This window comes from Papio anubis, chromosome 2 (assembly GCF_008728515.1).
Source record: "Papio anubis isolate 15944 chromosome 2, Panubis1.0, whole genome shotgun sequence".
Taxonomy (NCBI): domain Eukaryota; kingdom Metazoa; phylum Chordata; class Mammalia; order Primates; family Cercopithecidae; genus Papio; species Papio anubis.
This window is the reverse complement of record NC_044977.1, coordinates 130,849,000-130,874,017: the sequence shown is the minus strand read 5'-3', so window position 1 is coordinate 130,874,017 and position 25,018 is coordinate 130,849,000. Positions and strand designations below refer to the sequence as shown.

At 36.1% G+C, this 25,018-nt stretch overlaps 1 protein-coding gene across 6 annotated transcripts in view; it reads left to right on the top strand.

The window, feature by feature from the left end:
- PPM1L (protein phosphatase, Mg2+/Mn2+ dependent 1L) overlaps positions 1–25,018 on the top strand; it is a 301,919-nt gene that overhangs the window by 140,301 nt on the left and 136,600 nt on the right. The window contains exon 1 of one of the 6 annotated variants that reach the window (XM_017955742.3): positions 22,258–22,686. The exons of the other annotated variants lie outside the window; for them this stretch is intronic. Coding sequence (XP_017811231.1) covers positions 22,504–22,686 — 183 coding nt within the window. The 5' untranslated portion in view covers positions 22,258–22,503. Of the gene's footprint in view, positions 1–22,257; positions 22,687–25,018 lie in introns of those variants that run through there. 6 annotated transcript variants of the gene reach the window in all.

Sequence of the window (25,018 nt, the reverse complement as noted above, 5' to 3'; positions counted from 1 at the left end):
CTCTCCACCCCAAATCAGCAGAATATACATTCTTCTCAGTGGCACATGGTGCTTAATCTAAAATCGACCATATAAGTAAAACATTCCTCAGCAAATGCAAAAGAACTGAAATCATAACAGACAGACCACAGACCACAGTGCAATTAAAGTAGAACTCAGAATTAAGAAACTCACCCCAAACCACACAATTACATGGAAATTGAATAAGCTGCTTCTGAATGACTCCTGGGTAAATAATGAAATTAGGGCAGAAATAAAGAAGTTCTAAATAAAGAGGAAATAAAGGAATAAAGAAGAATTAAAGGATGGAGAACAAAGAGACAATGTACCAAAATCTCTGGGACACAGCTAAAGCAGTGTTAAGAGGGAAATTTATAGCACTAAATGCCCACATCAGAAAGCTAGAAAGATTTCAAATGAACACCCTAACATTACAATTAAAAGAGCTAGAGAGGCAGGAGCAAACTAATCCAACAGGTAGCAGAAGACAAGAAATAACTAAGATCAGAGTTGAAGTAGATAGAGACATGAAAAACTTCAAAAAAATCAATGAATCTAGAAACTGGTTTTTGGAAAAATTAACAAAATAGACTGCTAGCTAGACTAATAACAAAGAAAATAGAATAATCAAATAGAAACAATAAAAATGATAAAGGGGATATCACCACTGACACCACAGAAATACAGACTACCATCAGAGAATACTATAAACACCTCTACACAAATAAACTAGAAAATCTAGAAGAAATGGATAAATTCATGGACACATACACCCTCCAAAGACTAAGTCAGGAAGAAGTCGAATCCCTGGATAAGACCAATAACAAGCTCTGAAATTGAGGCAGTGGTAATAGCCTACCAACTAAAAACAGCCCAGGACCAGACAGATTCACAGCTGAATTCTATTACAGGTGCAAAGAGGAGCTGGTATCATTCCTTCTGAAACTATTCCAAACAGTTGAAAAGGAGGGACTCCTCCCTAAATCATTTGGTGAAGCCAGCATCATCCTGATACCAAAACGAGGCAGAGACACAACAAAAAAAGAAAACTTCAGACCAGTGTCTCTGATGAACATTGATGTGAAAATCCTCAATAAAATACTGGCAAGCCGAATTCAGCAGCACATCAAAAAACTTATCCACCACGATCAAGTCAGCTTCATTCCTGGGGTGCAAGGCTGGTTCAACATATGCAAATCAATAAATGTAATCCATCACATAAGCAGAACCAAAGACAGAACCACATGATTATCTCAATAGATGCAGAAAAGGCCTTGATAAAATTCAACATCCTTTCATGTTAAAAACTCAAACTAGGTTTTGATGGAACATATTTCAAAATAATAAGAGCAATTTATTACAAACCCACAGCCAATATAATATTTAATAGGCAAAAGTTGGAAACATTCCCTTTGAAAACTGGTACAAGGCAACGATCCCCACTGTCACCACTCCTGTTCAACATAGTATTGGAAGTTTTGGCCAGAGCTGTCAGGCAAGAGGAAGAAGTATAGGGTGTTCACATAAGAAGAGAGGAGGCCAAGTTGTCTCTGTTTGCAGACAACATATTTTTACATTTAGAAAACCCCATCATCTCAGCCCAAAACTCCTTTAGCTTATATGCAACTTCAGCAAAGTCTCAGGATACAAAATCAATGTGCAAAAATCACAAGTATTCCTTTGCACCAACAATAGACAAGCAGTGAGCCAAATCATGAATGAACTCCCATTCACAAATTGCTACAAAGAGAATAAGGAATGCAGCTAACGAGATGTGAAGGACCTCTTCAAGGAGAACTACATACCACTACTCAAGGAAATAAGAGGACACAAAGGGAAAACATTTCATCCTCATGGAGAGTAAGAATCAATATTGTGAAAATGGCCATACTGCCTAAAGTAATTCATATATTCAGTGCTATTCCTATCAAACTACCATTGACATTCTTCACAGAGTTAGAAAAAAACTACTTTAAATTTCATGTGGAATCAAAGAAGACCCCATAGAGCCAAGACAATCCTAAGCAAAAAGAACAACCTGGAGGCATCATGCTACCTGACTTCAAATTATACTACAAGGCTACAGTAACAAAAACAGCATGATACTATTACCAAAACAGACCAATGATACAGAGGTACAGAGTAGACCTCAGAAATCATACCACACATCGACAACCATCTGAGCTTCGACAAACCTGACAAAAATAAGCAATGGGGAAAGGATCTCCTGTTCAATCAATGGTGCTGGGAAAACTGGCTATCCATATGCAGAAAGCTGAAACTGGACCCCTTCTTTACACCTGATACAAAAATTAACTCAGGATGGATTAAAGACTTAAATTTAAAACCCAAAACCATAAATACCCTAGGAGAAAACGGAGGCAATACCATTGAGGACATAGGCATAGGCAAAGACTTCATGACGAAAACACCAGAAGTAATTGCAACAAAAGCCAAAATTGACAAAGGTGGTCTAATTAAACTAAAGAGCTTCTGCACAGCAAAAGAAACTATCATCAGAGTGAACAGGCAACCTCCAGAATGGGAGAAAATGTTTGCCATCTACCCATCTCACAAAGGTCTAACATCCAGAATTTACAAGAAACTTAAACAAATTTACAAAGAAAATTTAAAGAAAAAGACAACCCCATCATAAAGTGGGCAAAGAATGTGAACAGACACTTCTTGAAAGAAGACATTTATGCAGCCAACAGACATGAAAAAAAAAAGCTCAACATCACCACTCATTAGAGAAATGCAAATCAAAACCACAATGAGATACCATCTCACACCAGTCAGAATGGTGATTATTAAAAAGTCAGGAAACAACAGATGCTGGCAAGGCTGTGGAGAAAAAAGGAATGCTTTTACACTGTTGGTGGGAGTGTAAATTAGTTCAACCATTGTGCAAGACAGCATGGCGATTCCTCAAGGATCTAGAACCAGAAATACCATTTGACACAGCAGTCCCATTACTGGGTATATACCCAAAGGAATATTAATCATTCTACTATAAAGACACATGCACACGTATGTTTATTGCAGCACTATTTACAACAGCAAAGTCATGGAACCAACCCAAATGCCCATCAGTGATACACTGGATAAAGAAAATGTGGTACATGTACACCATGGAATACTATGCAGTCATAAAAAAGGAATGAGATTATGCCCTTTGCAGGAACATGGATGAAACTGGAAGCCATCATCCTCAGCAAACTAACACAGGAACAGAAAACCAAACACCACATGTTCTCACTCATAAGTGGGAGTTGAATAACGAGAACACATGGACACAGGGAGGGGAACATCACACACCAGGGCTTGTCAGAGGGTGGGGGGCTAGGGGAGGGATAGCATTAGGATAAATACCTAATGTTGATGATGGGTTGAAGGGTGCAGCAAACCACCATGGCACACGTATACCTATGTAACAAACCTGCACGTTCTTCACATGTATCCTGGAACTTAAAATAAAATGAAATAAAATAAAATGGAAATATACAAGGCTGGGTACTTTATAAAGAAAAGAGGTTTAATTGGCTCACGGTTCTGTAGGCTATACAGACATGGTGCTGGCATCTGCTTGGCTTCTAGGGAGGCCTCAGGAAGCTTTTATTCATGGCAAAAGGTGAAGAGGGAGCAGGCACATCACATGGCAAGAGCAGGAGCAAGGCTAGGGGAGAAACCACACACTTTTAAATGACCAGATCTCCTGAGCTGTCACTCACTATTGTGAGAACAGAACCAAGACATGAGAGATCCACCTCTATGACCCACACGCCTCCCACCAGGCCCTACCTCCAACACTGGTGATTAAATTTCAACATGAGATTTGGGCTGGATAAATATCCAAACTGTGTCAGTGAATATATTTTAGAGTTTAAAAGTCTGTTTCTAAGCTTAACTTTGATATGAATATTTTAAACACACATGAATGTGCCTTCAAATCGAATTATACAATGTGTAAAAACCCCTTTGTTCCAGATTGGGGTTTCGTATTATGAAATATAAAAGGAAAAAAAAAAGAAAGAAATACATTATTTGGCTCAGAATTATCAAGAATCTGCTCTGCAACTAATATTACTTCTCACTACACATTTCTTTTTATTTCTCAGATTCCTAGCACTTTTTGAGAGATCAGAGAGAAGATAAAATGAAAGTTTTTACTACTTGTTATCACTCTTGATGCAGGGGAGATTACAATTAATCGTTAGATTCACAGAATTCATCAATAATAGAAATCATTATTCTTTTGGCCATACAACAGGATTTCTGTTTTGTAAGTGTTTGGTATTTTTAACAAAGATCCCTATGTTACTTTTCCTTAATAGTTTTCAGTTGGAATGATATACATGCCATATATATATAACTGGAATTAAAATGTTATGTTGTACAATCATTGCATGTATAAATGTAATATAAGGTAGACCTAAGAAGGCCATCTGCAGTAATTCTTGGAAGAAAAATGTCTTAACTTCCTGATCAAGAACCTTAAAATATGTTGAACTTGCTTTCCTCTCATCATCAAATTGCACATACTTCCTGTTAGAAATGATAACATCTCTCCTTATTTTTGTGAGGGACAAACATTTTCTCCGTATGGAAGGCAGGGAACCAATACAGCGAAATGCCTAAAGGAACATGTATAAGTTGCCAGCATTCATACTTCCTGAGATATTTCTAAAAGCACCATAAATAGCATATAGTGAACATCTTCCCTCCAGCTGAGCTTTGAAATAGCTCACTCAGCATTTTTGTTAAACAATATCCCTGGGGAAAAAAAAAACAATATCCCTGGGACATAAACCAAATAGCATTTCCTATTCAGTCTCATCTGTCATTTTCCTGATTTCACAACCAGCCTCCAGATGTCAAAATATGAAGGTGAAAGTGAATGAAATTGTTTTTCTATCAGAGCTCCCTAAATCAAATAGACCAAGATTATCCTGTACCCCCGATGCCCCAATAAATTGGTCCGTCGTCCCAAAGTAAAAGCTTGACCCCATGAGTTTCTAAATCATTTCCAACCTTTATTGTAGTTTAAAACAAAAAATTATGCTGTACTTGAAGGCCATTTTAGCTGAGTTATAAAATTTGCTTCTATAAATCTTGCCAGAGTAAAATGGGCCTTAGATAATCATCGAAACAAATACAGGTGGTCCCTGACTTATGATGGTTCAACTTACAATTTTTCTACTTTGTGATGGTACAAAAGCAATACCATTTAGTAGAAACCAAGCTTCAAATTTTGAATTTTGATTTTTTTCCTAGACTAGTGATATGTGGTATGATACTTTTACATGAGGTATTCAACACTTTTTTATAAAATAAGGTTTGTGTTAGATGATCTTGCTCAACTACAGGCTAATATAAGTGTTCTGAGCACATTTAAGGTAGACTAGGCTAGACTATGTTGTTCAGTAGGTTAGGTATATTAAACGTATTTTTGACTTATGATATTTTCAGTGTATGATGGGTTTATCAGGATGTAACTGCATTGTGAGTGAAGGTGCGGTTGTATTCTAAGATCTCTACAAACAACACTGACAGCCTATTGCTATTTTAGTATCTCTAGGATTGCATTCTTACAATGTAGATGTAGATTCAGATTAGATTTAGACCATTGGTTTCTGTTTCTATTGTAACCACTTATTATATAATATGAATCTGGCTCCAAAGCATGGAAGAAACATGTAAAAGTGCACTGTCAAACACCATATGTAACTGCCGGCTATATTGATTTTGTGGCATTATCTATTCTGTGTGCATTTTAGGTTTTGAAGTATGCAAGTTTTATCATATTCTACTGGGGAAAATGGCTTATGTAGTCTTTTGAATGGCCCTTCATACACCACAAAGCTTGGGAATTCATAGATTCAAATAATTTTTAGGAAAGAAGGACTCCTGAATATTACCTAGTTGAGTTGTTTTTTTTTTCAGAGGCCTAGAAAGGTAAGATGTCTTGCCCAAGATTACAAAGCCAGTTAGTGGCAGAGCTGAGTTAGGAACGCTGTAATTCCCAGATACTCAGCTTATTATTTATTCTTCAATTCATTCTTTAGGAGTCTTTATTAGCAATATCATCAACAATCACAGAGCATGCTTGTTTTGCCCATTTTGGTCAGTGTACTCTTTGAGTTTTTTGCATAAAAAATATACTCAGTAACAAATCTGCCTTCACCATAATTTCCCATAATTAAACATCATGATTAATTTTAAAGTATGAATCTAATGATTTTGGCACTCTAGATTGTTGTGATATTTTACTTAACTTTGTACAAACTTAATTTATGTATCTGTTTTAATTCCTTTTTACTGAGCTGTATATCTTCCACCTTTTTATCCTATACCTTTTATTAAACTGTGCCTTGGAGAAAAAAATGGATTTTTCATAGCTTGTATTCTATGTTACAGCCACATTATGGCTTAAAAATAGAGGTTAGATGTAACCAGGGACATTACTGTAGTATAGCCAACTTGAAATTTCTTCTTCCATTGGTGAGCTGATGGGAAAAGCTCTTGACTTGCCATTGGAAAACCTGACTAAATTCCTGCAGTGCCACATTTCACCCATTTGTGGGTTTTTTTTTTTTTGTTTTTTAGAGACAGGATCTCATTCTGTCACCCAGGCTGGGGTGCAGTGGCATAATAATAGCTAATTGGAGCCTTAAACTCTTGGGCTCAAGCAATCCTCCCACGTCAATCTCCTGAGTAGCTGGGACTACAGGTGTACACCACTGTGCCTGGCTAACATATATATATTTATTTATTTATTTATTTTAAATAGAGACCAGGTCTTGCTGTATTGCCCAGGCTGGTCTCAAACTCCTGGCTTCAAGCAATCCTCCCACCTTGGCCTCCCAAAGTAATGGGATTACAGGCATGAACCACCATACCCAGCCCATCTGCTGTTTTAATTTGGGTCATCACTAACCCCTCTGAACCTTTTCCATGATTGATAGAATGGGAATAATACTTGTCTATTATTTTGTGTCTTGGAATGTGACCCTCATAGCAATTCTGAGAAATTTATAAAGGAGTACTTTGTTTTGTTTGTGGTTCTTGATCCTTTGTTTATCTTCTTTTAATAGGGACATCAAGAGTGTCACCTCAAACCCCCAATATCTGTTAGTGAATAAAAAGGTGATGATGGAGAAAATGTTTTATAAATTGAAAAATGCAGTCTAAAGTGGTCTAATATTGTTACGAAGTAATCCCCAAAAGTTTTTAAATTAGTACCTAGGGATCAAGAAACTGCTTCACTCTGCTATTTGTGGTGCTTTCTTATCTTTCAAAATTTTACCCTTCCATAAAGACACCTTTAAATGCTTGATTTCTCTTTTGTCTTTTCTGATTCATCTTCTCCCTACCCCAACATTAGCTTGGATCTCATGTTTGTTTATTTTTTACTTAGTCCAGAACTAGAATGATAGCAACTTTAGGGACTGCTCTCATGAAGCATTTGAAGGAGAAGGCCTTGCCTATGATAGTTGCTTAGTAATATCTCTTAAAGTGAGATTTAGGGAAAATGCATTTTTTTGTGTTGTTTATCAATTTCTTCTTTATAATTTTACTTTGAATTACTTATTTAAAGTTTGAATAATAGTGTATGGGAAAAATCTTTAATTTTTAAACAACTTCTAGTATACATTCTTTTATGGGCTGGAATTTGAATGGTTGAAAACAGTAGCATTTTAGAAGATTAAAATTTATAAATTAATTTATCTAAACATCTTTTTTGAAAACTTTCATTTAAAAAAATCTTATTTTCCATTTATATTTTTCTTTTCTCTCTAGGTGATCATATTTAAGTATTGTAAGTTAAGGACCTGGGCAAATAATTCCTCAAAAATTATATTAATTTATTTTTAAAAGGAAGTTTATTCATTTGCTCATGGCAAACCAACTTTGAAGATAAAAATGTGTTGCCTTAAAGACTGAAGACATGTTCAAAAAGAGTCTTCCTACCCCTTTTAAAAAGTAAATGCAGAAGCCACTGTGAGCAGTGATACTTCATGTTTTGTTTTCCAGTAGTAAAAGTGTTTTAAAATGATAAGTATTCTTTAAAATATTATGGTCAAAAAGAAAAGATATTTATTGGCTGGGAGACTTGTGCTTCTGATAGCTTTGCCTGGAGTTATGATGGAAATTTTGACAGAATCATAAGTTGACATTAATGGGAATCACTTCCTTATGATTTTGTGTAGCCTAATAAAAAGGCCATTTGAAAATTTTAGATAATCAGATGGTTTAGTGACCAAGTATAAATAGTGCTTTATTTTTTGTGTGTTAATCTTTGAGTGCTTCCACTAAGTGTAGATTTAGTGTGTACCCTTCCTTTGACTGTTAGCACCTCTTACAGCTATAATGATTACTAGTCTAGTTGCAGTCAATGGCTGACATTTCTATGACTACTGACGCTTTTTTTTTTCTTTTCTGAGATGGAGTCTTGCTCTGTCACCAGGCTGGAGTGCAGTGACGCGATCTTGGCTCACTGCAACCTCCACCTCCCGGGTTCAAGTGATTCTCCTGCCTCAGCCTCCCAAGTAGCTGGGATTACAGGCGCCTGCCACCACACCCAGCTAATTTTTGTAGTTTTAGTAGAGACGGGGTTTCATCGTGTTGGCCAGGATGGTCTCGATCTCTTGACCTCGTGATCTGCCCGACTCGGCCTCCCAAAGTGCTGGGATTATAGGTGTGAGCCACCGTGCCCAGCCGACAAGTGACTCTTGTAAAGATTTATTACCAGATGATGACATTGCTCCTGATGTCTCTAACAAGGTGGTCCCCCTTCACTTTTCTTAGTCTTCTGCCATGACCCCTCCCTGTATCTGTATAGTGGAGGTGGTTCACATTAGTTGGTCCTTACCCTTAATTCTAACATAAATGAATGTGGAATACCACAAAGAGAACAAAAGTGCTAGCTGTATGCTAGCACTGGCTCTGACAGCTAACAAGCTTTAAGGCTTTGAGCAAAGGACTTCTCTCCAGATTTCTTTTTCCTGATTTGTAATATGTGCATTGGATTAGGTGATCTCAAAGATACCTCTGACTTCTAAGATTTTATATTAATCAAAATTCATCTGCCAGAATGGCACTGTGATAATTAGATAGACTGCCAGCTGGATGCAGGGAAATAGCAGAGCTAAAAGCTCCAGTCTAAACTATCCCTGGTGAATATTCATTTTTGCATATTTTAATAACAATATTCTTAGTGTCTCACCTCTACCCAGTCACTCACTTAGCAAGACCCTTTCTTTTCCTTCACGTTTTACAACTCTGTAATTTAACAAAATCCATTAGTACCAACAAAATTGAGTAACAGTGATATTTTAATATATGGCATATACCCTTAATATCACTCCTAGTATTTGAGAAACTAAATGAAAGATTTTTAACTTTGACTTTTAAGGAAGAAAAAAAAAATCACCTTTCTTTAATGAGGAAAAAAGACCTCCAGTAAAGAATAATGCACCATAATTGTTATTCACTTCACACTCATTTATTTTTTTGGCATGCAGAGCCTCATATGTTCTTAAGCATAAAATGCAGGATGACATGTTAAATGAAGGGTCATTCTGGAAAATAAAGTAGACAAAATGGCTTTACTCTCAAAGATAGTTGTGAAGTAAAAACCAAAATAATAGCTTATTCATAACTATTTGGAGGTATTTCTTAAGTCCAGAAAGGTCAGAGGGAAATTGAATAAATGTCAACACTGTTTGTCAGGTGGGGAGACTCTCAGCGTCTCCTGAGGAATTTAATTTATATTAATGAGAAGTGAGACCTGCTTAGGGCTCTCTCAGAGACTGCTCTGGTGTCAAATTTTAATGATTTAACTTCATGAAAAAGATTCCTAACAAGTTATCCAACAAGATAACCTCACATAAGATTGCTTTTTAATTGTGAGGCCTCAATTACTCTGACCTCACCAAACCACAGGCACGTGTTGGGGCTTCTTGAGGACTTGCTTTACCAAGTCGATAACTTGCTGTCAGTTCTGGCCCTTCTAGGGGACCAGGTAAACCAAGTGAGATTCTGATGATAAAGTTCTAATTCAATTCAGCAGACATTCATGAAGACCCATAACTGGGGAAATGTGTGAGTGACGATAGTAGGTACCACTTGTGAACACTTAATGTGTGTCAGGCTCCTTACTCAATGTTTTATATGTTCCCAATTTCTAATCTTCACAACAACATTACAGAATTACAGATGTGGAGAAGGAGACTCAGAGACATTAAGTAACTTGCTCAAGATTTTAAGTATTGCCAAATAGCTAGCAGAACCAGGATTCATTAGGTCAGTTTGCTTCCCAAATCCATGGCTTTCCACTACTCACCTATGTCTTAGGTTTTTTTCTTTGCTCCATCTAACGTTCCAGTGTTCATAATAGATTCCCTTTGTCTAGCTATGTTCCAGATACTGTGCTTGGTGTTTTATTATGTAAACTTACCAAATAGATGATAGTAGCCCCACTAATATAAAAGGAGGGATGGAGGATTCAGCAGCTTGCCCCAGATCATACAGCTAGAAAATGGCAGGGCTAGAATTCTAACTGAGATCTAACTGATCTTCTAAACCTATGCTCTTACCATTAGAGAACAGTGACTTTAACAGTGCTGTGCCCTGAGTTGATACAGAAGTGTTAAAGCAGGGCCTGTACACTCTGATAGCTGAAAAGTCTACTGGGTTGAGATGGACATGGACTCAAGTGTCTAAAAAGCCAAGCAATGTGAAATGAAGTGATTTTGAAAAGATGCTGGAGAAGTACAGAGGTAGAGAAGATTAATTCCAAATAGAAGGCACAGAATGATTTTGCCAATGAATTGGATTTTAAAATACAAAGAATGAAATAAAACACATTTCAGGCAGAGGAACTGTTTTCCCCTTGAGTACAGCTTTGGTCACTTCACTTAGATTTGGATGTATAGTGTTTTTGTTGTTAATTTCAAATAACTGGTAACTTTAGTTTTGATTTTCTCATTGGTTCATGTCTTATTTAATAGTTGTCAGAATCTTCGTTAGTTTTTTTGTTATTTAGTAAGTTATTTTTATTAGTACTGCCTTTGGGTTGGAGAAGATAACTGAATCAATAGTTTATGAATTTATTAAGGGTTTCTGCATGGCTTGTGAAATGACTGATTTTTATAAATGTTTCATGGATATTTGAAATGAATATTTAAATGTAGATGAATTTTCTAAAGAGTGAGAAGGTAGAAACTTGTTTATTAAATTATTTGAATCTTCACACCTTTTTTCATTGTCTGAGATAACAAATTCTCAGATAAGAATCTCCCACTTGAATTTTGGGTTCAAAGACTTTTTCTCATATTCTTGGTGTTTACTTCATGTAATTGATGATGTGTGTTTTGGTATATATAACTTTGTGATTATTATGTCTTCTTGGATTATACCTGTTATCAATATAAAATACCCGTCTTTGCTGTATTTTTTTGCTTTAAATTCACTCTGTTATGAATATTGCCATAGTAAATTCTGTTTCTATAACAGATCAATTGTTGCCCACATATTTCTTTAGAGTTGTCTTTTATATTAACAGGTTTTTACTCCATCAGATGGTCTTTTAAACAGTTTTACCAACAGACATTTATTTTGATTGCTCATATGATTGATTTTATTCCTGCCATTTTATTTTGTGTTTTCTGATGCTTTTTTGGTTTGTTTTCTTTTAACCTCCTTTTCTTTCTTTGACTTTATTGATTTTTTAAAAATGCTTTAAAACTATATTTTCTTTCCTACATCAGCAGCCTTTTAATAAATACCTACATAGTTTATTAATATTAGAAATGAAAATATCCATAAGCTCCAACCGAACAGGAAAACATATTTAATATGCTTTGATTTATCCTTTTTTCTTCCCCTTCCTTCAGTGCTTCATAGGTTTTATGGAAATAATATGAGATTTTATTTCCACATCATTATCTATATAGGTGTACTTTACTTGTATGTTTTGTCTTTTAAAAATACTTTCTTAACTATGATATGAAACTTTATAGCCACATTATAGTAATTACATGTATTTAACTTTGAATTTTACTGAGTTCGTTGTTCACTACCATTTCATGCCTGCTATACACTCCTTTCTTGAGTTTTTGTTTGAGTTAATTTCTCATTTCACCACAGTATTGCAAGTAATTTTTCCAGAAAGTGTAAACGGGTGAACAGTATGATGATACCATATCATCAGAGACCTCCATATTGCTAAATCTAAATGATAGTTCTTTGTCCTCACCTTACTTGAGCTCTCAGTAGCACCTGGCAAATGATTGCTTTCTTGTCTTCATTTGGCTTTTAAGATACCAGTTTCTTTTGGTTGTTTTAGCTCAATGGACACTGTTTCTTGGCTTGCTTTTATTCATCTCCCCAGTTTCTTAATGTTAGGCTATCCTAGGGCTCATTCCTCAACTCTCTTTTCTTCCATCTCCTTGTATTCCCTAGGTGATTCCATCTAGGTTTGTGGCTTTGCATGTCATCTGTATAAATCCAAAGTTTACATCTTTAGCTCAGACCTCTCCTGTGACTGCATGTTTCCCATTGTATACTTTATATCTGAGACTTAACATACTCCAAAATGAAGTCCTGGTCTCCCCACCCAAACCTGAACTTTCCTAAATATTATTATCCATCTATTGCTATTATTATGTAGCCTCCTAGTTGGTTTCTCTACTTCCATCTTTGACCCTTTACACCCCATTCTCCAACACAGCAGCCAGTAAACATCCATTTCTTCAAAGGTTTACATTTTTATAATGGCCTACAGGATCTGCATCGACCTCACACTGTAAACTCATCTTCCCCTACAATTCTCCTCCTCACCAGTCATATTGGTCTACTTGCTATTCTTCCTTCACAGCAAGTGTTTATTTAAATGTCTTTGCCCATGCTCTTTCTTCTATCTGAATACTTTCCCCCAGATTTCTACATGACTTCCTCCCCCACTTACTTCAGGACCCTGCGCCTAGGTCACCATATCTCAAGTGCTTGAACATGTCTCATATGATGTAGCTCCTTGGTACACATTTGTTGGTGTCTGTGGGGAAAGGAAAAATGTCTTTTGTCGTGTTTGGGTCTAGTATTTTACCTCCTAATTCTTTTTTCTTAGAATTCAGACCAATTATTGAGAAACTTTTGGGAAAAATTGTTTATCTTTCCTCATAGGGCATGAAAAATCTCTTCTGTGTTAGTTTTGGGGGCCAGGCAGCTTTGCATTATCTGTTTTTGCATAAGTTGATCTCATTTGTTCATTTTGTCAAAAAAATCCTTTAAAATTTCTGATTGATGGTTTCCTAATTTTTCAATGCTATATTTCTTTTTCTAATTATTTTTGTTATTTCCATAGGACTTTTGAGAAGGAAGGGAGGTAAATGTGTAGGGCCAATTCTGAATCTTTAAAATAGAAATGCATAAAATGTGCTTGGCTTTGTTCATTCACAACCATACCTATCCATTTGAAAAATTAAGCATTTTTCTGTTTGTGTGTGTGTATGTGTGTTTTAATTTATTAAGTCTGATTACAATGCTCACTTCTACATATGAATTTTCAGAGCCTCTTGTAATAGTTCCACAGCCTTAAAATTGGGAAACTGCTGCTATGAATATATAGCAGAAACATAGTCATTGGAAATGGTGGGCACACTGGTATCTCTAAAGAGTAGAGTAAAATTCATTTTCATCTAAAGGAACTCAATCCTCTTGTTTCACATTTAGAAATCGTCTTAGGTCATTCCCTGTTACTCTCAGAAAATTCAGAGTAAGGAACACAGGTGCAGAAGAAATGGGCAGGCGGCTTTGCAGAGATGTTATCAAGATAACATTTTTCTTCACATTCTGTAGACTGTAGGGAAATGGTTTACAAGAGAGCTTAAAAGGTATTGGTTTAACAAAGATATGAGCTGTGCTTATTTATGAACCTATTTTACTTTTTCATTTTTGTTGTTATTGTCAGAACAAGGCCAGGGTTTTTCTACATCGACTGGATTTCTGGACCCACTTCCCACTCAAACAGTCCTATGATACTGAGTGTCTCAGTCATTTCTTTTGAATGTTTTGTGATCCTTCTGAATATGGAGTTAGCATGTCATAAAAATGACTGTTTCTTTTCAAAAACAGTCTTATTAATTTCCTATGTATTTAGTTTTCCTTCCAAAATTTTTAGATTCAACCATTAGACAAAAACGTCTTTTTACATCTGCTTTGTTAGTTGTGGACATGCCTTTCTACCCTGTCCCCCCATACATACACCCATTAAGATGTTCATCTAGCTCGACTAACACTGAATGCTGGAATCTGCAGCTACAGAATTGAGAAGATTTAGATCACATTTCAGTTACTCTGAAGAGAGAGAAAGGGCACAGGTTCCGGAAACAGGTAAGTTTGAACCCAGCCCTGTTACCTATAAACTGACTTGTGGGACCTTGGATAAGGTACATATCTTTAAAAAGATGGATAGTAATACACACCTTGTTAGACCGTTGTAGAGACAGTGATATGAAATCATTGCCCAAGGTTACGTATGGCATAGTAGCTGTGTCAGTTAGGGTTGTCCAAAGAAATGGAAGCAATAGTGTGTGTGTGTGTGTGTGTGTGTGTGCATGTGTATATGTGTGTGTGTTGTGTATTAAGATATTTATTTTAAGGAATTGGCTTATGTGATTGTGGGAGCTGGCACATCCAAATTCTGTAGGGCAGGCCACCAGGCTGGAAATTCAAGTGGGATTTCTTTGTTCCAGTCTTGAGTAAGAATTCCTTCCTCCTTAGGAAAACCCAGTTTTTGCTGTTAATGCCTCCAACTGATGGGTAAGACTCACCCTGATTATAGAAAGTAGTAACTTTTACTTAAGGTCATCTGATTGTGATACTGATCACATTCTCAAAATACCTTAAAACAACATCTAGACTAATGTTTAACCAAAACAGCTGATCACCATAGCCTTACCAAGTTTATGCATAAAATATACCATCAGAATATTTAATAAATGGTAGCTGTTATTTTTAAAGATGGTATTTTTCTATTACTTCAATTATTATTATTTTACTCCATAAACATCTCTTGAGGATCTACTATATACTAGGCACTGTGCTAGGTATGTGTGTGTGCACACATGGATGTGGGGGAAATGGGGAGGGATAAAGGTGGATAAGTTATACCACCTGCTCTCTAGGCATCTATATTCCAATGGAAGATACAAGTCAAAGGGAAATTTTAATGTATTAGAAATTATGGATAGATATATAATACTATAAAATATATACTTATGCTTTTGTATTGTATTATATTGATACCTATATTGGTAAAATTCTGTCTTTCTATTCATTCTTCCATCCAATTATCCATCCAATCTGCAGGACCTTGTTTCCATTTTTGCCTTGAGTTGAAGGGAAGAGAAAAATTGTCTTGGATGAAACTACTCTGAATAAGCATTGGTTGATGTCAAGCAGGGGAATGAACCTCTACCATGATTATAATGGGTCAGGTAGCTTTGTTGTTTTAAAAAGGTATTTCTAAGTCTCTCTTCAGAAGCAATGCATAAGTAAAATAAATTTTCTATGTGAACCAAGGCTAAAGCTCCACTCCCCTGTGGGTTTTGTGATGTTGCTCTAGATAATATGTACCATTAAATTATGGTTCATTCATATAATAAAATATTATGGATCTGTTAAGTACTTTTAAAAGCATATTTGATGTTCTTTCAATTTGTTAGGTAGGGGATGTGACTGTAAAATATTAGTTAGTATAATCTTTATATGCATTGAAAAAGACTGGAAGAAAATATACCAAAAACTTTACAGTAACTATTTTTGGACAGAGGGATTATGGTTGGTTTTGATTGACTGCTGTATATGTTTCTGTATTTCTTAAGTTTTCTGATTTGAATGTCTGTTACTTTTATATCAGAAAAAAATGTGTGATTGAAGGGGAGCAGTTAAGTTTCTTCGATATAGTATAGCCTGAGCAAGATACACAAGTTTGTATAAAATAATTTGAAAGCTACCTGTTTTTTACAAAATGTCTTGGTATTTAATTACTATAGCACTTGGCATTACTAGATTCAAAAAAGGAAAGATAGGTACCATGTATAGATTTTCGTGAGCTTTTGAATTAATAGGAATGCATGAGAGAAGGTCTGCAAAAAGATAATCAGCTTTATTAAAACAAAAAAACCAATAAAACCAAAACCTCAAAACTTTCTGCTTAGAAATTGTAGGAAAGATAGATAATCAAAGGATCCATCTTTCACTTTATAATGAAAAGATCTTTAGGGTATTAAAAAATTAATGATCCCAAGTGAACTGAAGGAAAGCTAGAGATTGGGAGAACTGAACATAGTGTGGATTATAGGTTATCTACTCTAAGCCAATCCTTCTGGGTATGAGGATAACTGGATAGTGGACATGGCATACCATCCAGCATTCTGAAACAGTGTTTTCAAAGTGTCGTCTCCTGAAAAGAGCTGCACCAACATCAGCAACACCGGGGAACTTGTTAGAAAGGCCAATTCTACTGGGCAGGGAGGGAGGACCTCTTTGTTTAAGAAATCTTCCAAGTGAAAAATGGAATCTTCTGTAAACAACCAAAAGGGAAAAAAATAAAAGTTGTTCTCCAGGTGATTCTTTTCTATAGAAAAGGGTCTTTAACCTGATGTTTCATGTCTACACTATTCCTCTCTGTTATTTGCTTTGTTTGAAAGTCTTTCTTATAAACTTACTATAGGAAGAGGATATTTCATATCTTTTTACTCTGTCTCATCTTTGCCACATCTGGGTGAGGTTGCAAAGGAAACTGAGGCATAAAGAACTTAAATGAGCATTCAAGTTAAAAAGTAGCTACTTAAATGAATATTCTACTGCTAGGAAGGCAGTGTCAGAAAAGAATCACGTTTTCAAATTCTAGATTCAGAACTCTATCCACAGGAACAATACATATTCAGATTTTCCTATAAAGTGACAATTTGAAGAAATTAATCATGGAAGATTTTTGCTAATTTTTCTTTTCCTTTTTCTTTTAATTATTAAAAATTTAATAGATGTATTTTGTTGTTTGTACTGTTGTATCTCACTGCTGTTTATTCTTAGTTCTAGGTATTCTATACTGACAAAGCAAACATTTTGGGGGTCTTGTGGTGAGTTTAGGAAAACAAGACCCTCTAGTGGTTACTTTTAAACTGAGCACTCTCTTACCTTCTGAGAGCTAAGACAGGGATCAGATGCAGTGGCTTCCACCTGTAATCCTAGCTCTTTGTGAGGCCAAGGTGGGAGGATCGCTTGAGCCCAGGAGTTTAAGGCTGCAGTGAACTATTACCGCGCCACTGTACTCCAGCCAGGTGGCAGAGCGAGACCACATCTCTTAAAAGCAAACAAACAAGTAAGACAAATTGAGATTAGTGCTTTGAGATGTTTGATTTCATCTATATTTTGTTTTGAAAGACGGTTTATTTTCAAGTAACTTTGGTGAAATGAAAGCTAACAAAAAATCAAGAACTTGGTGTTTAGAGAAAAAAAATTAGTTGAGATTTAGAGCAGTACATGTAGATCAAAAAAAGTACTGAAATACATGCCACTGAGAGCAAACAGGTAAGATGGGGCAGTGAAAACTCAGAATGTCCCAGAAGTTGAAATGAGTGGAAAACTCATCAGCTGAAGCATTTTGTAAGCCAGGTGAATCCTTTTTTTTTTTTTTTTTAAAGCACGAAATGCATATACAGTGGACCCCTGAATAACATGGGGGTTGGGGTGCTCACCCCGCTGCAGTAGAAAATCCAAATACAACTTTTGGCTCCTGAAAAACTTAACTCTTGATAGCCTACTGTTGACTAGAAGCCTTACCAATAAAATAAATGATTAACATATATTTATATGCTGTTCTTACAATAAGGTAAGCTAGGAAAATGAATATGTTATTAAGAAAATCATATAGGAAGAGAAAATATATTTGCTACTCACGAAGTGGAAGTGGATTGTCATTAAGGTCTTTATCATCATTTTCATGTTGAGTAGGCACTAAATTATATTTTCTAAAATGAAGTGATTCTGTGATTTGGGATTAAATTGCTCTTTGAATGACAGAAGCTAACCAAAAGAAACATGATAATTATGTTTTTTTAATAACAATACCTTTTCAAATAATTTGTTTTTAATTAACTCTCTTATGTGGCGTATAAGTTCTGCTCCTTAACATTTCTTTAAGTAGATTATAAAATTCTAAACATTTCCCCCTCTTTTTCTTCCCTTTGCTTTTAAATCTACCTTTTAAACTTTATTTTTAATTTGATATGAGACAGGGTGTGATTTTTAGAGCAGGATAAAATCTCATATAGCCTTACTGGACTTTTTCTCATATAAGCAAATAATCTCCATTTAAACAGATTTTCTGTTTCTGTGCAAGTGCAGACCACTGTCCATACTTCAGAAGCTTGTCCTGGACTGTGAAACGCAGAGTCGACATGATACCTTGGACAGAATTTGATTTAGGGAATTTTATAGATTGGCATAAGGAAGTAATGAAGCAAGGATATTGCTTTGATATCCTGGGAATCATTTGCTTCCTATTCTTCTTTACAGAGTAAGGTCTGGAGCTTCACCCTAGCCAGACGTTTAATAAACTTTTATCCAGTAACATCATCATCATCATCATCATCATTTATTTAGAGCTTAAAATGTGCTAGATTTTACTAGGTGATTTATGTATATTATCTGATTTATCTTCCTTGCAATCCTATTGCCAAAAGGAATATTATTGTCCCTATTTTAGAAGGGAAAACAGAAGCTCAGAGAGGTTAGCATCTTGCCTATTGTCACAGTTAGAAAATGACAGCTCTGGGATTTGAACCCAGGTCTACCAAACTTCAGAGCCCAAGCTCTTAAGCATTAGGCTGTAACACTTCACAAGAGATTTATCACAGAACCAGTAAAAACACACACACACACACACACACACACACACACACACACACCCCTTCAAAACATGATGTAGGGAGAAATAAAGCCATGATCCAGAGCTGAAAATTATCTTAGACACATGACTATCTAGAATACTGTATTTCTAAAAAGAGAAAGCTGAGGCCTAGAAGAATTATGGAACATGCTCGTGTTCATGCAACTAGTGTAGGGTAGAGCTGATCTAGAGCCAGTTCTCTTGACTTTTTGGGCAATGTTGTTTCTATACCCCTTGATGTGTCTGTCTCCCATGTAGATGAGTACTTGGTATAACCCAAGTGTGGAAGAGGAACAGATGGTAAAGAGTGTGACTGTAGACTCTTGTATTGGGAGGATGAACTCAAGCCAGTGGGCCAAATTCTTACTGACTTGCCTTCTTAATGTATCAGTGCTATATTATTGATAGCTGCACTTATAACTAGACCTTCTATCATGTTCAATTGCAGTGTCTTATTATCACATGCACATTATATTATGGGGGAAGAGAGGGAGAGAAAGAGAGGGAGGGAGTGAAGGAAGGAGAGAGAGAGAGAGAGAGAAACTATCTTTCACAATATGAGAATCTATGTTTCACGATATGAGTGGTTCCCTATGCTATTCCTGGATCCAGCCTGAGATGTGAGATGTGAACCTGCTGTTCCTCAGTTATATTGGTTGCCATGTGTGTCTCACGTTGTGAGCCTCTTGACATGCTGGGTGTGATTTTGGTGTTGAAAGATAAATTATTTTGTAAAATACGATCCAACTTATTCATTTGGTTCACAGCAGAAAAATAAAGATCTGCTCTAGTACTGGAGGAGGGACTGGCTGAGTTGAACTCATTGAACGATGTTACATTCTTTGTTTCCATGACTTTTCTAAGGAATATTAAGGGTAGTTTTGACTGTGTGATTTGCTAATCTAACCTCTTATATGTTTATTATATGGAATTTATTTTTGCATTTCTCTACCAGTTCCAATATATAAAGTGCCTTTCTGAATAAATGTTCTTCCCATTGTGGCCCTACTTTGTTATGACTATCTAATTATAAAGAGCATATTCTGCCAATGATAATTCTCATTATACTCTATTATATATACTCTCATTATATTCTCATTATACTCTAACCTGAAGCCTGTTCATCTTGGAACATTATAGTCTTACGGGTTGACACTGATTTATTGATAAGCTCAGAATATTAGCTTTCCAGTCTTTTGAATGCCCATCTAATAGTTCTGAGATATATATTTTATTTAACTAGTTTTTTGGTGACACCCCCATCATTAAAGTTAAGCTTGCATTTAAATCAGTAAGTTTTAGGTCTAGGACTATCTTTGTTTAATAGTCATAATCATAATCATAATCATATTTATATACATTGCAAGTGCTTTGTTTTAAACGATTATAACAAGTGATTTTCAAGAGACATATGCAGTTTATTTTAGTATACCAAAAGGAAGTCATAAAAATCTGCAGATTGAAATATATCTAGCTTTTTATGTTATCTTTCCTTACTTCTTTCCCTTCCTTAGTTTAACACAGTTTTCTGTTCTTAAAATTCTAGTATTGGTTGACCCTATTCTCATTTGATTTTTGATGGGAATAGTAGAACTAGACAAAACATTTTTTAAAAACTTTTTTTTTAAAAAATCATTTTTTCTAAGATTATTTTCCTTTTTATTTGAATGCTTTACATTTTAATTGCTCATTTAAACCTTTTAAAATCTTAGCCCTAGTTTTCCTTTATTCGTTGGTTTTAGCCTTTCATTTCTATTGTTTCCTTTTGGGCTTCTATTCATTGAACAATTTCTAATTTTTGCTAGTTTTCTTTCTACTTCCTGCCCTTTCTTAACATTATTATTATTATTTTTTTTTTTAGGAAAGACCATGTGTTCTGATGCTTTAAAATTTTGTATTTTTCCCTTGGTGCTTTTCTATTAGATTCTACAAATTGTATTTCTATAGGAGTGTCCATTTTAAAAAACAAGGTGAGGTGTCTGGATCAGTATGTATATTAGGTTATCTATTGCTGCATAACAACATACCCTAAAAATTAGCAACTTAAAACAGCAAACATTTGTATAATAATTTTTGTGGGTTAAGAACCCAGGCAGGCCAGGTGCGGTGGCTCATGCCTGTAATCCCAGCACCTTGGGAAGCCAAGGTAGGTGGATCACGAAGTCAAGAGATGAAGACCATCCTGGCCAACATGGTGAAACCCCATCTCTAGTAAAAATACAAAAATTAGCTGGGTGTGGTGGCGTATGCCTGTAGTCCCAGCTACTTAGGAGGCTGAGGCAGGAGAATTGCTTGAACCTGGGAGGCAGAGGTTGCAGTGAGCCAAGATCATGCCACTGCACTCCAGCCTGAGAACAGAGTGAGACGTTGTCTCACAAAACAAACAAACAAACAAACAAACAAAAAAAACAAAACCCAGGCACAATTTACCTGGTGCTTCTGACTCAGTAGCTCTGATGAAGTTATAGTCAGGGTGGTGGCTGTGGCTGAATGCTCATCTGAATGCTTGACAGGATGGATTCACTTTCAAGCTCACTCATGCGGTTGTTGGCAGAATTTAATTCCTTGTGGGATATTGGACAGAGAGCCTGAATTCCTCAGGCTGGGGAATTCAGCCTGTTTGTTGGCTGGGGGCCTCCCTTGGTTCCTTGCCACATAAGCTTCCATAGGGCAGCTTACAACATGGCAGCTGGTTTCCTTTAGAACAAGCAAATGTGAGAGCAAGATAGAGTACTTAAGATGGAAGCCATAGTCTTTTTGTAACTCCAGAATAATCATTTTGTCCATCCTCTATTTGTTAGAGGCGAGTCACTTGGTCCAGCCCATATTCAAGGGAGCAATTACATAAATAGCAGGGGCTCAGATTATTGGGGACTATTTTAGGGGTTGCTTACCAGTGTATGTGTTTTAGAAGCAGAATATAATACATACTTACAAGGAACAAAAGCAGAGCTCCCGTGGAACATGGAAGGCATGGAATATGGAAGGCAGTAGAAATACAAGTTCGAGATAATATCTCAGACTACAAGAGTAGAACAGTAGCAGGGCTTTGTAAAAATATAGTGAGAAATAAATAGTTTAGGATGAAGATTAAAGAAAACTTTCTTATCAATATTAATATTAATTCTGGTCTACATATTTTCTGTTCATTGAAGTACCTAGCTTTTTGAAAGTAGTTAAAACAAATCATATCCAAAACTAAGAATAACTATGCAATTTATGTTCAGGAATTTATCATAAAATTATTTTTAAAAACTTATCTGCATATATTTTTCTTTTTCTCTCGTTTATTTTTTATTTTCTGTATACTTCTTCATTTCTCTTGGCAATATAATGTTTTCCCTCTTGTGCATATAAGTGTTTTGCTGAGATTTTGTCATAAACTCTCTAGCCAAATTCCTTTTTAAGTATTGTCACCATGTTTAATTAATACTAAAGCATGGCAGAGTTAAAGATAATCAAAAAGGGATAATGAAGTGTTCCTGGGCTAGCAACAGTGGGAAACTATCACTACCCCAAGCATGTAAGGGCAAGAGGAGGGAATCATGTTCCTGGAAACTAGCAGGAGCTGCACATACGACGGACGGAATGCCCAGCTGGAGCAGGAATGCAGCCACGGCTTGTGGTCTGTCAGGGAAGAATCCAAGGAGATGAATACCCCAGCTTTGCTCTCCTCCTACCCTCTGATCTCTTGTCTCCCCTTAGCCAAACCTACAAGAATCCAGAAGGTAAGGGAGCCCCGTTGATGCAGGCCATGCAGGTCAGCCTCTCCGGGCAGAGTGTAGCAGAGAAGAGAAGGGGAGAGAATGATTCTGAAGGGGGCAAAAGGAGCATATTCAGCAAAGAAAGAAGTTTTTTTAATTCTTTGTATTGTCTGTGTTTGGATATTAGCCTGTTTGAATGTATCCACTGTCTAACTTTAAAAGTTTTGAGTTTTTGTTAGTCTTTCTACTCGAATGACCCCATAGTGGTTACAATCAAGTCTTCAAGAGACTTTGTTGTTGGTTTTCTTTTTTAAGTAGTAGGCTATGTTTATATTATGTTTTATTTATTATCAAATGCATGGTGTAAGAGTGCTTTTATTGTGGAAGTTTGACTTTAAAATGGCCTACCAAGAAGGAATATGCATCTTCGTTACATTTGGAACTATAAAAACTAAATACGGTGTTGTTCACACAAACAAATAATTTTTGCTGAATAGTTGTTTATCAGTTTCTTGGAGCCTTGTTTTATAAATACTCATAAACTTGGAGAAAAAGTCTGCTTGAAAGAATTTGAGGCTGTATGTAGTCTACTTATTACTACTTTCTTTTTTTTAAAGTATATGTTACATTTAGAAACAGATACTGTAACACAGAAGCAAAGATGACTGATGAGATTTTTTCACCAAATATTTATGGAAACCTGTCCACTTAATGTGAACACACAGAGATAAATAGTATAGGCATATGGTGATTACCAAGACAGAGTCTTTGCTCTGGAACAGTTTACCACCAAGTAGGGTATTTAAGTGCATAAACAACTAACTGTAATGATGAGTAGTGTCCCATAAATACTGTCTTATAGGGACAGGCAATAGTATAGCAGTGCAGAGAGTGATTTCAGAGAGGCTAGTGTTTCAGCTAAAGCTTGAGTGGTGAATACAATTATGGTAGAGGACGGGGGAATTCATTTTGAGCTCAGGGAATGGCATGAATAAGGCACAACTGAATAAAAATACAAATATGAAGGTGGGGTAAGAATTGTTCAAGGCCGAACCTTGGTGAACAACATATACAAGCAGTGGCAAGAGTGAAGGGTATTCAGAAACATGGTAGAAGATTAGGCTGCCAAGAGAGAACAAACAGGGCTAGATTGTCAAGGTCCTGAGTGCTTTGTTAATAATTTTACATTTTCTACATAGACCTTAAAAACTTTTTTGTGAAGAGGAGATAAATAATAGTAAGGTAAGGGATCAGCTCAAGATGGAAGAGAATGGGGCAGAGAGGCTTTTGGTGATAGTGTAGGAGGAGTGAGGAGGAATTTGCATGAAGGAGGGAGAGGATTTGCCTGAAGGCCATGGCATGGAAAGGAAATGGAGAACATAGGTATAAAACATCATACGTGCTGATGATAGACATGGAGGTTTCTTGATTTCTGTTTGGAGTAATTGGTAGAAGGTGAAGCTGTTACCTAAGAGACAATGGAAAAGAAAGAGCTGGCTCTGGAAGAAAGTTAACAAATTCAATTTTAGACTTACTACGTTTGAGATATTAGCACTGGTCTAATGTAGATGTCCATTTTGATCCACTGGAAATTTTGTCTGGAGCTCAGGAGTTGCCTGGGTTCAGGATAGAAATCTGGAAACATAAGCCTGAAGATAGTTTTATCTTTTTAAAGCCGTGAAAGTAAGCAAGCCCTCTCTCAAGGAGGGAGTTTAGCATGAAAAAAGGGCCAAACAGAGAACTGCCTACACAGAGGTTGGACAAAAGTCCATTTAAAAAGACTGAGAAGAAGAAATCAAAGAACTAAGAGGAAAATCAGGGAACTGCAGTTGTCATAGAAGCCAAGGAGTTGGGGAGTTTTTAGAAGATTTTAGAACAATGCGACATTAAGAACTATGTTTATAGCAACTTGTAAATTAGTCCTTTCTTTTTCCCCCAGGAGCTTTAAATTCTGCCCATGTGGGTGGGTTGAGGGAGTCTTCAGAGTTTGTAGAAGTTGCTCTGGGTTTGTGAAAAATGTGAAGGTGATGTACTGACCTAGTTAATACCCCTTAATCCTGGGAGAAAGGAAGGGGTTGTGGCTGAAGTATTTATTTTTTGTCATGATAGATCTTGTCATGAATATTAACTATTTACTCTTTGAAGTCACAAGTGAAAGAAGGGCCTGGCTGTTCTGTTTAAGCATGTCGGAAGAACAATGATGCTTACTATGATGACTTCTCAATCTTGAAATATATTCAGAACTTGAAAATTTCTTTCCCTCCCCTTCCCCTTCTCTTTCTCTTTTCCCTTTCCCTTCCCCTTCCCCTTCCTTCCCCTCCCCTTTTTGACAGAGTCTCACTGGTCACCCAGTCTG